General features: G+C 39.5%; 2 protein-coding genes across 10 annotated transcripts in view; both read right to left on the reverse strand.

Annotated features, from left to right (window-relative positions):
- MTMR1 (myotubularin related protein 1) overlaps positions 1-12,026 on the reverse strand; it is a 39,387-nt gene extending 27,361 nt beyond the window's left edge. The window contains exons 1-9 of one of the 7 annotated variants that reach the window (XM_032123861.1): positions 11,921-12,026; positions 9,034-9,139; positions 6,476-6,499; positions 4,231-4,281; positions 2,796-2,871; positions 1,868-1,962; positions 1,555-1,662; positions 1,055-1,156; positions 271-354 (exon numbers count right to left, since the gene is read on the reverse strand). In XM_032123861.1, the coding sequence (XP_031979752.1) occupies positions 271-354; positions 1,055-1,156; positions 1,555-1,662; positions 1,868-1,962; positions 2,796-2,841 (435 nt within the window). In that variant the 5' untranslated portion in view covers positions 2,842-2,871; positions 4,231-4,281; positions 6,476-6,499; positions 9,034-9,139; positions 11,921-12,026. Of the gene's footprint in view, positions 1-270; positions 355-1,054; positions 1,157-1,554; positions 1,663-1,867; positions 1,963-2,795; positions 2,872-4,186; positions 4,208-4,227; positions 4,282-6,475; positions 6,500-9,033; positions 9,140-11,920 lie in introns of those variants that run through there. The other 6 variants (XM_032123862.1, XM_032123866.1, XM_032123867.1 and 3 more) reach the window with 6 other exon arrangements.
- Positions 12,027-13,415: 1,389 nt separating this feature from the next.
- MTM1 (myotubularin 1) overlaps positions 13,416-15,705 on the reverse strand; it is a 41,783-nt gene continuing 39,493 nt past the window's right edge. For 2 of the 3 annotated variants that reach the window (XM_032123868.1, XM_032123869.1), the window contains one exon: positions 13,416-15,496. In XM_032123868.1, the coding sequence (XP_031979759.1) occupies positions 15,329-15,496 (168 nt within the window). In that variant the 3' untranslated portion in view covers positions 13,416-15,328. The remainder of the gene's footprint in view (positions 15,497-15,705) is intronic. The other variant, XM_032123870.1, reaches the window with a different exon arrangement.

A 15,705-nucleotide genomic window follows, 5' to 3' on the forward strand; every position in this document is an offset into this window, starting at 1 on the left:
GCACTTGAAAAATGTGGATTTCAGAACCATGTTAAGTTAGACCAATTTGCTCAAGTACTCAGCACCTGTACCTCCATCAACTTTAGCAGGTGCTCAATGCACTCAAACTCAGGCCACTTGCATTTTATTACCCAAACATGAGATGTAGGCAGTTATAGTCCATGTAGCAAGAGCTGAAAATGATGAGTTTTCTGTAACATTTTTTCCTTGTTTAAATGGCTCTGGGAGAGATGGAGAAAAAAAACCACACCAAGTACTTCTATAACTTACCTGCCTCTTATATTCTGCCATTGGATCATAGACTTTCCAGCCATTAACTGCAAACTTTTCTTTATAGCTGAATGCAAAAAGAGGCTAAAGACAACAAAACAAAATCATAAATTACTGCCTGACAGGTTGTATGCACAACAAGCTCCAAACAGTGAACACTCCAGTATTTCAAATCTAACACTTATAAAACTCTTGGAACAGCAGACATAACACCGTCAGTCAAGACTGGAAAACACTGAGCTAGAAAGAGGATTAAAAATAGTTTTCTCCATTAAGTATGAGTTTAAAATTAACAAAACCAAGACAGGAAACAGAAAGTTCAAGTTACTTGCCTCTGATCACACAACACATCAATGGCAATGCCAAGATGAGAAAATTGGTTTCCTACTCCTGACCAGTTCCTTACCCACCCAGGCAAATGGAAACAGAATTCTGCAGCTAACTAATAACAAGATTAATTGTACCTATTTGTTGTACTAGACAGAACTTCTATATTAAATTACCTACTGCAGAAAATAAGAGTCAATACATACATATTTTTAATCAGCAACATTAGGCAAATCTAGATCTCAAGGGTTATTTATAAATTAACTTCAATAGCAGGACACAGCAGTGTTTGATGAATTAATACAAAAAGCACCCAGGGTCAGAATGGCCTGCCTGCTCTGCAACAGATTTTATGAATCAACACTTCAAAGTTTGTTATAAAGCCCTTGTATTTCCTCCCCTACACTTTCCCAAAAGAGGAGAGCCAGTGACACCTCCTCTCCATCTTAAGACTTACCAGTCCATTAGAAACAGGAAATGCACGTGTTACAAGGTTTTCAAAGATCTCCAATCTGTTCTGCTCTTCCTGTTTATAGGCCAGCCGCAAATTTCTCATATCCTGTCAAAAATAAGTTACAGTTTTACTCTATGATAAATTAAAAAAAAGAAAAAGCAAATATAAGACATTTGAAGGAAGGCATATATGGAACACAAAGTCACTGACATCATCTAACCCCCAAGAGAACAGAGTTCTGTAAGCATTCATATGAGATAACTAGGAGTGTCATTAGAGATGCTTGATATAAAAATAGCCACTTTTTCTTTGAATTCACCCTTGAGACAAAATGCAGAAGTGTTTAAGACTGCAAGTATCATAGAGGAATTGAAATAAATGAAGCACAATTCAAATACAGGGAACTGATCAGACAGAAAAACAGCACATGGGCTGGCAGATTCCTCTTATAGAAAAATGAAATGAAAATATTTTAATATTAAAAAATCTCTACCATGCCTTACCTTGCAAACTATTTCTATACCACATGAATTGTCTCCATGGCTCTGTACTCCAATTTTTTCAACCCTACTTATAACTCCAAGGGGAACATCAACAACAAAAGGTGGATCCTGAAATTTGTATATAAAACAATTTTATTACATTAGAAGAAATACAAATTAATATTATTCATATGTGTTTCATTAGAGCCAACAATAACTCCTGTTTAGCAGACTGCTGTGAAACATCACACTTCACTGAATTTGTCACTTTTTGAAATCTACTTCAGCAACATTCCTACCTGAAACAATAGGCAGATAGATAGTGAAGACTTACCCTCTCAACACTTTTGATAAACATTCTGAAGTCCGTCACTGTGAGCGTACCACTGACTGCTCCCATAAATGGACAGATATACATAACATCCTTAGCTGGAAAACAGATCAATTAAAGCTTTGTTTTACTGTTATATACATTTACTCCATAACAATCTATTTTCATTTGAAACTCACAAGATTTTGATGCTTGACCTCTTTAGGAAAGCTTATTCTTGCGGAGTTGTCTTTATCTCAGCAATGAAAGCAATCAAATTCCTTAGCCCCACTGCTGCTCAGCAGCTCCTCAGCACCTGGGGCAGGGCTGCAGCAAGGGCAGGCAGGTCCCCAACACCCTGCAGGTACCCCCAGCTGCAGGCAGCTCTGGTCCCTGCCCTGAGGTGCAGAGCACCCACACTCACCCGAAAGACAGAGCATCCAAAGGGGCAATTACTGATCCACATGCACCCAACCTCCAAGTAATTCAGTTCTATGCCCACATATTCATTTTCACTTCTATTTGTGGGTATTCTTTCCTAGTGAAGTACTGCACTGCTAACACAGAGCTCACTGTCACAAGCCAAAGCGAAATAAATCCCCCTAAGAACTGGAAACTAAGTTTACTGCAACCTCATGTTTTTTGATACTACAATTTTGAAGCTATGACACATTCTTGGCACCCCCAAGCAGAAGTACAATACATACACCTCTATGGAACAAAAAATCCTTAGGAAAAAAAGAAATTATCTATATGGAGCAAGTCATCCTCTGGATCTGGTTTCTCCTGCCAACACTTGGATTTAAAAGACAAAGAAAAGAAATCCACATCTAATCAGTTAATCTAAAGTGGCATTAAATTAAATAACAAAAGTCAAAAGGAAATAATATTATGTTTTTAAATAAACTAGCAATTTAATAGTATTCAATGCAGCACTCAGTAGTACACTTACCGATAACTTTGATTGATTCTCCAGGAAAAAGTGGAGCCTCTTCCATCTGTGCTAGTTTGTTTCCATCCCGCAGTGCCTGGCAGAAATCCAAAATCGTGAGTAAATCTCAGTCTCCATCTGTACCACATCGATATATTTTGATGCAAAGTGCTTTTACTACCAGATTACTGAAACACAAGAAGTGTGTCCTTTTTTAAATCACACAACTGTACTAACAGTACCACAGTAAAAGAAAGGAACAAAAAACAACCAAACACAAATTTTTGTATTAAAATGTAACACAGACATACACATTAGTAACATATTAGTAACAAAGCATTTATGCAACAATTAGTTTCACATGCTAGCTACATATAGCATACAAAAATATGAACAATAAGATCAGCCCAAATTAGTAATTAACATTTTGTTAGTGTTTTGCTGAATGCAGGTATTATTTGGGGTATTTTATCTATTTGAGAACATTTTCAAGCTCTTATTATTTTTTTAATTCTAATGCTGCTTATTTAATATTTGATTGTTTTCATCTGAGAAAATTATATGGCAGAAACTTTATTTAACATTTTAACTTTGTGGTTTTGATAGCAAGAAGCACCCCACAATGCTTTATTTCAATCAATACCTTACTGAGAGTGCCACAGGTTATGTAATAGGTTCACTATAAGAATTTTGGATCCAGAAGGTCGGATTAAGAATGAAGTAACAACAAAATACAGAAGAACTATTAGCAATTTCAAAATACTGGTTAGTTTCATAACTTTTCATTGAGGTAAATGGCTTCATTGCTGAATGATACATGATGGATTCTTTGGGTCCTTTGCTGGCAGCTAAGATTTACAATGTACTGAAGATTGTAATACAGCATAAAACAGTTTGTGGGTCTGTTAAGGACCACGAGTGAAAGTGATCTCAGGTCAAAATGATGAGATATTAGGGTTTCAATTTTTTACATCCTGAATAAATATAATGGGCTAACTTGTTAAAGCAAACAAGGAACCTTTCCCTTGTATTGCAGCTCTGACCCACATATACGTAATTGGGAGGATCTGTCTGCTTCCAAATAGACTACCACAAGCCCTCACTAATAAATAATTTCTAAAAATATTTCAGCTGATCTCTGGCTTCAGATTTCCTTGAAAACTATTGAAATTTTACATGCAGCACCCAATCACAAAAAACAATGTGTAGAGAAATAGCCAGTGCTTACAAACTGAAGATGGATGTGCTCTGTTATGTGGGGCTTATGTTCAGCATTACATTTTAGACTACATGACCTTACAAGAAAAGTCTGCCTATCACATAACCAGTTACACACTAAATGCTTTCTAGGGCTTCTCTTGAATAAGAAATGTAAGATTTGTATGCACTGTATGAGTACTAATATATAGTACCTTGCTACACAGTTAATGAATGAAAGATGAGTAAAACTTGCCACCTGATCAGGTTCTGCTTCAGAATGATAGCCATTGTGTCCATCCTGAATCTCCTGCTTTGCATGAGGCAGCAGTAGAGCAAGAGAGAAGTAACAGCAAAAAAAATGCAAACAACAGGTGAAAGGACAGAATCTTCTCAGTTTTTGTTTCCCTTTTTAAAAATTTCCTTAAAAAGACAGCATATACTTCGACTCCAGTTTAGCTTTCCAAAATCTTCCACTCCTGGCACACACTACTTTCGACAGAAAGGAATCCAAGCTATTAGCACCATCCTTTGAATGTTATTTGGCACAACACAAAACGAAAAATTTACTCCCTTTTTCACAAAAGAATCAGTGCTCTGTAGATAAGAACATAAAAGTATGTACTGTCTTTTTAAGACAAATAACCTTACAGTGAAGAAAATTAATTTCAAAAACGCCACATGCTTATCACTAGAAGAAATTGAGTACAGCTCGCAAAGGCAGCATTATGGGAAAACTCATGCAATCTTTCACAGAAAAAACCAGGTCGACACCAAATAGAAGTATCTAGAGACTTTAAAAATGCTTTACTGTGTAAAACATGTTGTAACTGAGCTCTCAACTTTATAGTTTAACGTATCTTTCCAGCAACTTCTATGTTGTGGCTTGAAACTCAGCCAGTAACTTCACAGAACCTAAAATCACTACTCACAGCAAAATAGGCAAACAATTCACATTTTCACATTAATTGATTTTTGCATCAATTGGCAGCAAATCCTGAACATTAATTAAACTTCTTTAATAAACATAAGGTCCTTATGCACACCAGAAAGAAGCACAAATGTCATCAGGTCAGCTGAAGGAATTGTTTTAGTATGTTCAGCCAAAAATGTTCTTCCGTCTTCTTTCTTTAACAACTGGAGAGAAGTTGTGCTCGTGACAGTCTATTACTCCCAGTTTAAATGCAAAGAACTTCTCACTTGGTCAGACTGTAAAATCAGCCTCAGTCTAAATTTACAAATGTTTGTTAAAAGTCAATTTCTCTTTTTACAGGATTTCTACAGAACCCTCAAGAAACAACTTAGAAGAAGGACTTCAGATACCTTCAGATAATTTGAACTTTACATGAGTTAAAAAAATTGTAAGCACTTAAAAAACCCTTTCAAGTTATAAAGGACTACTAACATTTAGGTATGGCTAGAATTCTGTTATACAGAAATTACTTAAATTTCAGATTATAATTATGTTGTTTCTGAAATCAAAGAAAAATAAGACATTGTGATCTCTGGAAGAAAACCAGCAGGACAATGAGCAAATACACCAAAGAATTTTAAATATATGAAAGACAAGCAGAGCAGACCATTCAAATATCAAAGCCTTTACACAGAACTGGGAAAAACTGAACAAAACCAGTTTTTGTTACTCAACTCAGACCAATTATTTGAAGCGTTAGCTATTTAAAAGAAAAAAAAAAGATCAACTTGTGGATTTGGATGATTGGACTAAATACATCATTTTAAAATATGTAAACAATGGATGAGAAAAAGAAATCATTCAGACTTCATCTCTTGGCTTCAGACTGAACAAGAGGTCTTTGTTTGAATAAAAGTGTTGGACGCATTTCATGAACAATGTCAAAACACTATCCAGATCACTTCTCACTCCATAAATGTTACTAAGAGAGAGGGGCAAGAAAACAAGGCCCTTCTTAATCTTCAGTGAACAATGGGCAAGCTCTAGTATCAAAATTATCATTAAAAAGATGTAGGTCATTGCACTAGTGCCTAACTTCAAACCTAACCTTCAATCCTGTTACAGCTTGGTAACAACTAATGTAAAACAAGTACAAAGGCAAGCATGAATTTGGAACTTATTTAAATAGGACAGACACAGACTTAATGCTTTCACCACTGGTATTCTTTAGCATAGACATGTTAGAGCTGCTAACACAGTACTCTGCACTCTGAAGCATGTAAACCTGAATTGCAAGCATCCATTTTGTCAAAATTAATGTAATAAAACTGAAGTTAGTATTGCACATTCATAACATAATTTTAAAATATTGCTCTCTTACACATTGACTTTTATTGCTCACGAAAACATTGTAATGTATATAAAGCATTTCTATGGCAAAGAAGCTGTTGCACTGCATAGCAAAATGGTCTGACTGGTTCATAAAACCCATTAATGAGGTAAAGAAGAACGCTTGACACACCAAGATCTCACACAGCACAAGAGACACACAGGTAGGAGGCCGTTCACTGCTAGCCAAAGGTAATCTTACCCGTATAACCGGCCTCCTGTACACCTGTTAGTTAAAATATAAAATGTTATCCAATGAAACACACAGATTTGATTCGTTAAAGACACTGTATCTTATTTCACCAGATTTTCAAAAGAACTCTACTCCCAAACATTTTAATTATAGCTGGATTCTGAAAGAACAAAACGACACTATGCAGAACTAGTAACTTGCATTTGCAGAATTGTTTTGGTCTAAAAAAAAATCTCAGCCACTTCATTTTAGCGATGTAACAAACACCAAGGTCTTTGGATAGATTCATTCGTAATCACCCTTTTATCCTGCTACAGTGTGCTATTGTTGTAAGAGAAAAAAGAGCCTGGTAATCCTTCTAGGTGGAATACAATAAACCTGCACTAACAGCCATGAAGGAGAGCCACCTGACCTTTCAGAGAAAGACAACTCTTCCCAGCTTCTGAAGGTGTTTGTAGTCAGCAACTACAATCTAAGCAATTTTCATTTATATGAGCCCCTCATTCAAGAACACTCTGCAGGCAGAGCATGTGTCAGAGAAGACACACAGAGCACAGCTCAACTCAGACTGAGATCATGTTGCTGCAGGGTTTAGAGCTTCCCCGGTGCTCTCCAGTTCTGACCAGCCCATTAGCTGCCCCTTTGCTTCCCCCTTTGACTCCCCTTCCCTTAAATCACATTCTGGTAAGGTAAGTCATGTAAGAGTAACATGAGTAACACCGTTAGATAAAAGAATCAATATATTTACCTAGTTTTGCAAATTAATTTTAACAGTAAAAAAAGGATGAAAGAAAGAATAAAGCAGTGAGTTCCTGGTAAATCCAGCACAAACTAACAGAACTACCTGACCAGTTCCAGAAGCAAACATGCACATCTGACCCGACCTGAAGGTTCTGAGTTGTAAGATAGTCTCTAAATGCAGCAATTCAAGGTAACCAAAGGTAATGAAGACCCAGGAAAGTGCATCAAAAGAGAATGATGTCTCAAAGGAAAACTGAGCTATATACGGGCATTGTCTTTTCATGTATGAATTCCACAGTAATAATGAGAAACCCCAACCTGTTAGTGGTACTGAGTAAGCAACCATAAAAAATTCCATCAAGTTATATACAAATATGGGATTTCAAACCACAGCAATGCAATGATGTCGAATACAATTTAACCACAAAAATTCTTAATTTAAACCATCAGGCTTAAATCCTTTTCTCTCATTTCTCAGAGAGAGACTGAAGCAGAATTTTAATTAGGCCTTAAAAGATTTATTCCTGTTAAATAATATCTGAGATGAGTCTGGTATAGAGATGGAAGTTATTCAAAATTAAACAGTGCTCTTCATTCCAGAGGAATGCATTCTAACTCAGAGATAAACTGAACACCAAGCTTACACACTTGGATTTTAAGATGAAATCCTTGGCAAATACAACACCAACAGCTGTAATGCAACGTTTCCCACAGCGTTTTACCAAAAATGTTGGCCTTGACCTGGAGCAAGCATTTGCAATTCAGCTGCTGTAGTATGGGAGAGCTACTCTTTACAAGCTGCTGACTGTACCAATAGTGTGAAACTCTGTTGAGGTTGAACTTTTAAATACACTACAGTCAAAAATATTTTATGGACTCATCTCAGACTCAAGCTGAATCTGACCTGTTGTCACTGAATCTAAAATACGCTACTTCCAGATAACAAACTTTGTAATCACAGAGCAAGCATATGTGAATTAAAATCTAGTTAAAACAAAACAAACAAAAGAGATAAAAACCTTCCTTTGGCCATTCTGTATGAAGACAATAAAACTGTTACATATCTAGGAAGAAAAAGGAATCTAGACAGCAGGAAGTTGGGCTTCTAAAGGGAATTGAAACATGGGTAACTTCTATCACGTTGTGAGAGGAGAAAAACTGCCCATGCTCCATTCTTGACAGCTGAGTTGAGTGGCTGCATGGAGCGAACAGCCAGTGAGCGTGAAAGAACAGGGGCACAAATGCACAGTGGAACTGTCAGGTAAACCATGCTGTGCACTCATTACCTTAGTGACAAAAATTTTGCTGGGAGGGAATGAAAAAGGTGACTTGTTTGTTTGATTTTAAATTCAGTGTCTCCGGTGAAACACCATGAAACATGATACTCAGTTATGTTCTCTGCACAGTAACAAAGTCATTCATTTATTCTTTGTGAAATCTGAGGCACTCAATTCTGCACTCTGAATAACACACACTAGAAACCATTTCAACCTGTAACTATAATCTACTTTACCAATTATTTTATATAGTAACCCAAAAAAAGACAACTCACTTCTGACATTTTATTCAAAACACTGACTTCTAAATTTTCCTTTTACCTTTCTGTTAATTTTTATTCTGTAGACTTCAACAGCACTATTCTAAATACGGAGGAAAACACAAAGCAGATTCAAGAGACTCCTACACATAATGAGATGTTTTTACTTCTGAAACATTCAGCAATCACTCAAGTACTTACCACCTGCTAATCAACATAGCAAGGACCTTTCCGATCTCCCACTCTTTTATCTTAAAACAAATCAATGCATTCCTCAAAAGTCACTTACCCTATAGTCTCTGGACACACCCTCTGATGGGACAGACCCTGAAATCTGACTCGAAATGGTTGCAGCTATCAGCTGTTTACACCATTCCACGTGGGATCCAGTCGGGCTACAAAATCAGAAATTTCAAGTTATTTAGCAGTAATTCAAAATGTGTATTTTGAACAGCATAGCAACTGAGAAGTCCAGAAAGCAACACTGTAACTGATCACTAACATCATAAAACTTGGGTTGCTTTGTGGGCAGAATGCAACTATTTTTCTGATCAAATTACGAAAAAGAATTTTACTAGTTCATGTCAGAGACACAGAGCTGTCAGGAGGTTAAAAGCGAGGTTAGGGTCCCAGGAACTTAAAAAATGTTATGTTCCTTATCCAGTGTAATTTTTATCACTCACACGCTTTTTTCTTAAAGCCACCCGTGGAATGAGTTTGGCCAAGTAATAGGAAACTCCTTATACTGTCCTTATCAATATGTCCTGATTATTCTGTAAATCCTCAGTACTTCATGCTAGTATTAAAAAAATTAAACGATGCTAACGTTGTATTCTATATTAAATGTTGAAAATACATGCTTTCTAAAGGATAACTTCTAGTTAACTGCATTTTTTTCCAATTCATGAAATAAATCTTGGATAATCTTCATGTGGGCTCTCCCATGCCACAGTGATGATGTTCGGTGTAGGCTATTTACAAGAACCCTAAAGCATCTGAACCACACTAAATTGCAGGTAATGCAGTTTGAGAACAGTCCCCTAAACTAGTGCTGCTCACAAGTACTGCAGTACTGAGAGGTAGAAGCAATGACAGTCTGAAGTGCACTAGGTCTGCTTCAAAACACACAGGTATCCAAGTAAAAACTGGGAATGCCAGAGGGAACTGGTTCCCTGAGTGTTACCATAGCCTCAGCTGATATTTTCGATAACTGCCACTTTTCTTCAAACCATTCAGCTGGGCTCTTCTACAGATTGAATGCTTATTCAGAAGTAAAGTACAGAAAGAAAATGTTGATTTTTTTTTTTAGTTAATTCATAAACTAGCTTTGGATTCTGTGAACGTTCCATGACACTGAAGTGAATACACTTACACACAGCCAGCACCCAGCAGGTGCACCACACCTCAGACATTAAGAGGGCGGGGTAACACCCTTAGATAACCAATTACTATGGACAAGAGCTCCTTCCTTACATTAACTCTGCCAGTATAACTAGGTATAAGGCAGAGATCCATGCAACAACAACATACCTGAAATGGAAGATCTTTCAAAACTTTTCTGATAAATTTTAATAGCTTTCACCCCACCTGCACAATCTACACAGGACTAGATCTCACAATGTTGTTTTGCAACTAAAACACATCTATGATAGTCCTGCTTGAACAACAAAGATAAATTTCAGGTTAGTGCTGAACTCGAACCCAGATTCACTTAGAGAACTCTTCACTTAAGTTTTGCAAAAGAATCCAAGGGCTAAAACCTACAGTAATTCTTTTCTTACCTCGTTTATTTCTCATTCTCTCACATCTCTTAATTTCCAGTGTATCTCTTCAGGGCTTGCCTAAGTTTGTTTCCAAATAAGCACTCACTTGCTAATTAAGAAAAGGATTTATTTTTCTATGTCTTATCTTCACCAGGAATCATTATACCAACAGAGCTAATAGCAGCAGGAAAACGAATATGAATGCAGGATCATCCCCTGAGACCAGTGTGGGGGATGTGTCAGTGCTCCACAGAACACTGGTCACACCAATACGCCTTCTCCCCACGCACCAGTGGGGCACACACCAGCACTGACTGCCCTTGCACTCTGTCTCATCTGCAGTCACACACAGCCTGGCCTGGTACAACCGTACCAGCAAACAAATAAAGTATATGACAAATGGACATTATAACTGGCCCAGGATAGAGCAAGATCAGAAGAATGGAAGATGAAAATTAGGATAAGAAAGTGCATTAATAAGGAATACAAAGGTGTATGTTTTGATGATAGAAAATGGACAATTGACTTCCATCCTCACTAGAATGATGTAAAACCCCAGGTTTTTCCTAACAGAAAAAATGAGAGAATACAGAGACTAGAATCTAGCGCTGATTTTAAATATTCTTTTTTATTTCGTTTTCATCAGGGTGAGATTTCCGTTCATTTCTACTCCTTGTTTAAGGATTTTTAAACTCAGTTCTGAAGTCTGCCTTCAGCTGGAAACTTCTGAGTGAAGGAACGTCTCTGCCAGCGGCTGCTGGAGGAGGTGTGGTCCCACCTGGCACCCAGGGCCTGGCACCGTTCTGGTGAGACCCTGCGGACTCACGGCCAGCCGGGAACCGAAGAGGCACCACACCCCCCTACGGACAGACGGGACACCGGGACACACCGCAGACACCGACAGACACGCACCGGGAACACACCGCACACACACAGGGACACACGGACAGAACTCCGGGACACACCGCACACCGGGGGACAGTCATACCTCTGCACATTAAATACATGCACGAAAAAAACCCCAATCGGCAACAATCTCAAAACCCACGGACGGGCTCAGCCCGAGTTTGGCTCAGCCCGAGTTTGCAGGACGCTGCCCCAAACCACGGGGCCGAAGCCCCGCGGCCGCCTCAGCCTCGGCCAAGCCGGCGGCGGCACTGCCGGCATACGGCAACCGCAGCAGGAAACTTTGACAACAGCGGGTTCCCGCCGCGGACCATCCGCCGCTGCACAGCAGCCGCCCCCAGATTGCAGCTTCTCGGGCCGGAGGGGTCCGGGGAGGCCGTCCCGAGGCCGGGGGGCCGCGCTCGGCCGAGGCTCGGGCCGAGGGGCGCCCGCCGCCGCGGCCCCCCGCCCGGCCCCGCGGGGCGCGCAGGCCGCGGCGCCCCCTCTCCCGCCCCCCGCCCCGCTCACCTGTCCAGGGTCTCGGTGCTGGGCTGCCGCGACCCCGCGCCCGCCGCCGCGGCCCCCCCTGCCCGCACGGCTCGCCGGCTCACGCCACCGCCCTCCACCGCCGGCCCCGCTGCCGCCGCCGCCGCCCGCTCCATGGTTCCGGCCGCGCCGCCGGGATGGCCGGCGGGCTCCCGCCCCTCCGCGGCGCCCCGGCCCGGCCCCGCCGCCTCAGCCCGGCCCGCTGGGGCTCCGGCAGCGCCGAGCGCTGTCACCTGGCGGCGGCGCTTTCCCAGAGGCCTGCGCGCCGCGAGGGCGGGCGGGCGGCGGGGCCGGGCTGAGGGAGGGACGGGCCGGGCAACCCCCGCCCGCCGCCCCTTCCAGCCCCAGCACGGAGACGCGGCACTCGGCCGGCGCGCCACGAAAAGGGCGGATGGAGGCAGAGTTCAGCACTGACATCTTTATTTTCCCCTCCCCGCACGTACACGGCAGACGGATGATGTTCACTGCTCTCCCCCCGGCCCAACGCCGCCTGACACACAGAGCCCGGCTCCAGAGCAGTCCCGCGGTATCCAAGGAGAGCGGCCGACACGGTTAGTGAGGAAGCGGTAGTACTGAGGAGATCCTGCGCTGTTACAGATCATGTTTTCTCATGCATAACAGAATGCTCGCTGCGAGACAACACCTGAACTCAAGGCAGAGGTTAACAATACATCAGAAGGAGGTAGCACACAAGTCATGTCTTGGGTACAGCCGTAAAAGTGATGCTGGGGGGGAAGGGTAAGGCATGAGCAAATAAAGAAGGCATTCAACAAATAACCTTTCTAAATAAGTAAGTGAAGCCCAACACAAAAACTAGCTTATCTCCTCAGGTCCATGGAAGGAAGAATACAAAAAACCTAAACTAGCATTCCAAGACTGACATTTCTTGTGGGATATTGGGCATTCATTGCTGGTGATGCTGACACCCCAGCTCTGCTTTTTCACCCCTCCTAGTAAAGGCACTCAGCACCTGAACTCTCTTCATCATGACCTCAGAAGCTTCCCCAGGTGTGCTCCTGGCAGGGAACAGGCTACAGTGTGCACAGAGGACAGGAGCTCTGTGCAGAACGACAGCCGGGAGCACCCAGTTATGAGGGAAGGAGAGAGATGTTCTGTTAGCATTGATAAGTTTGTATGCCTACATTTGCAGTATTTTCCAGAACATATTGGATTAAAACCACCCTTATGTTGGTCTCTCATGTAAAAACAATTAAAACACCTATCTTATCTGCTGACTTGAAAAATTCCAAGCCCACACAGAGCCATGTTAGAGAGCTTCAAAGACAAATTCAGCTGAAGAGTAATATGAACAAAGTAATATGTAATTAAGTGCAAAAAGATCCTTTCCCTTATATTACACTTTCCCAAATGCAATAGGTTATCATGTAGTGTTTACACAGTAAAAACTATTAGATTTTCAGAACTTTTTCACACTACTCAGAGATGTCACCAACATGTTAAATACAGAAACTTTAAATATTCTAATAAAAATAGCTTTTTTAATAAACCGCAAGTAAGTAGAAGGCAAATATACCAGATTATGCATTGCTTTCAAAAGGTAAAGTACATCATGAACAACTGAGTATCCTTCTTCATTTATCTGATGTAATGAATCTTATTTACCTCAACAAGTCAAGATTTGGGGACAACATTGTTATTCTGGATACACATACTGGAGAGCATAGATGGGAGAATGAAATTTAGAGGACAAGAGTCATAAAATTCTGCATATTTAAAACACACATGCTGTATGCTCTGAACTTCCCTGAAAACATAGTGCAACTCAGTGCATATATTGAATTAAATCCAGAGGCAGGATACCTTTACTCCTTTGAAAAAATACTGTTTTAAAAATATTCAATGTCCTCTAAACTTTGACTTATTTTATGGAACTATAGCTTTAAATTTAGTTTTCATATGCAAAATATTTACACTTTATAAACTTGCAGAATTTCTAATAAACTATATTATATATACTTACACAAAACTTAATTTATATATAATCCTATTATATCTTGCAGATCAAAACTCACCACACGTACAATAATTTACAATGACAGAAGCCTCAAGCATCAAAATATCTCCTTTAAAATAACAGTATTAGAGTCCTTTACAGATTCTGAATTGCAGTATTTCCTGGATTGCCTGAATATAATTAAACTTCTGAGAATATGCAAAATTTTAATTAAATATCACGAGCAAAGTTTGTGCTGTCATAAGAAATGCTTGCAACTATTTAAAAAACACCTGAAAGGAACAAATTAAAGATTTACAAAAAGCCTCAGAAAGGCAGGCTTGAAACTAGAGCTCACTTGAATGTTCAATGTAAGTGCACACACTATATGCAAATCTTGGATACCAACGCCCCTTAAATACTTAAGAATAAATTTGCTGAACAGAAGTTAAATTTAACAGTAAAGTATAAATGTACAAGTTTTAAAAATTATTTATAACTGAGAATTTTTGCCTACTTTGGTATAAAAGCTCCTTTAAACAGGCACATTTACTTTTAGAAGACAAACAGAAGCTTTAATACTATGGCTATTGCTGGATATTAAAGCAATGTCTCTGTGGTTCTGTTTCTAATTATATAAACTTTCTTTAGAAACATTTAATCCTGTATTAATCCAGAGAACCAATACTGCCCACAGTGATAATTTGTACTGTACTTTAGTGCTGATCAGCTAGCCTAAACAGAACTTCTCAGAATCCAGTACAACTGTCATTTGTTATTTAAAAAAAATAAATTTACAATAAAAAAATTTCTTTTATTTTGATATCTACTGAGCTATTTGAATTTTTTATTTAGAAGCATATCAGTGAAATGCCTTCCATATTTCTGTTTATTTAAAAAAAGAAAAATTTGGAATTCTCAGGTAATCTGAAAGTTTCAACACTTCTCTCTGACATCTTGCAATAGAATTTATTATTCTCTCATGAATTCCACGAATGTATTCCTAACAGGAATACACACATGCCTAATTTTATACAATGTGAATATTCCTATTGACATTATTGTGTTTATTCACAACACGAAAGACTGAGCATGGATTTCCTTACAGGAACATGACCTACAATGTAATAAATTAAAGCATTCTTATGAAAACAATAAATCAATTTCATTTCAATTGTACCAGACCTACCAAAATAACTCTTAAAGCCCTCCATAGCTACGAGTTGATTAATAATGTTCCCAGTCCACAGGTTCTAAAAGGCACGTAATCGAAGAGTTGGGTTTGTTTGTTTTGAAGTCCTCCTCAAATGAAGACAGTCTAAAATAATTTGTGTTAGGACAGTCTAATGTAAGGCATTAGAATATTCCTCTTTATGCTATAGATCTATGTTAAGCACCACTTGCTATTACAGTATAGAAAGAAGCCAACATTTTCTTCAAAAATGTGTTTGTACTTGGGACACCATTTGTGAGGGAGATGTTGATGAGGCTGATGAATTGGGTATCTTAGAATTATTTGTGATCTGTAGCTCTTCAAGTCTCCTGATATAATCATCACGCAACGCAAGGAGCTCCATGTAACGCTGCTCCACGGGGTTTGGCTGCTAGAAAGAGATCCACGTTAGTCTTAGCACTTCACTCCAACTACTTGTACACAGGCTGCTTGAGTATCCAGGGCTTCCTGGCAGGCGTAGCAAGTCGTAGCTAAACAGAAATACTCACTCTTGTACCCTGAGAGCCCTCTGCCTTCCAGCTGTGTCCCCCAAAGTCAATCTTTGCACAAAACCATTTGTCGTAACTCAAAATCAGCCAC

The sequence above is a fragment of the Corvus moneduloides genome, chromosome 14, assembly GCF_009650955.1.
Source record: "Corvus moneduloides isolate bCorMon1 chromosome 14, bCorMon1.pri, whole genome shotgun sequence".
Lineage (NCBI taxonomy): Eukaryota > Metazoa > Chordata > Aves > Passeriformes > Corvidae > Corvus > Corvus moneduloides.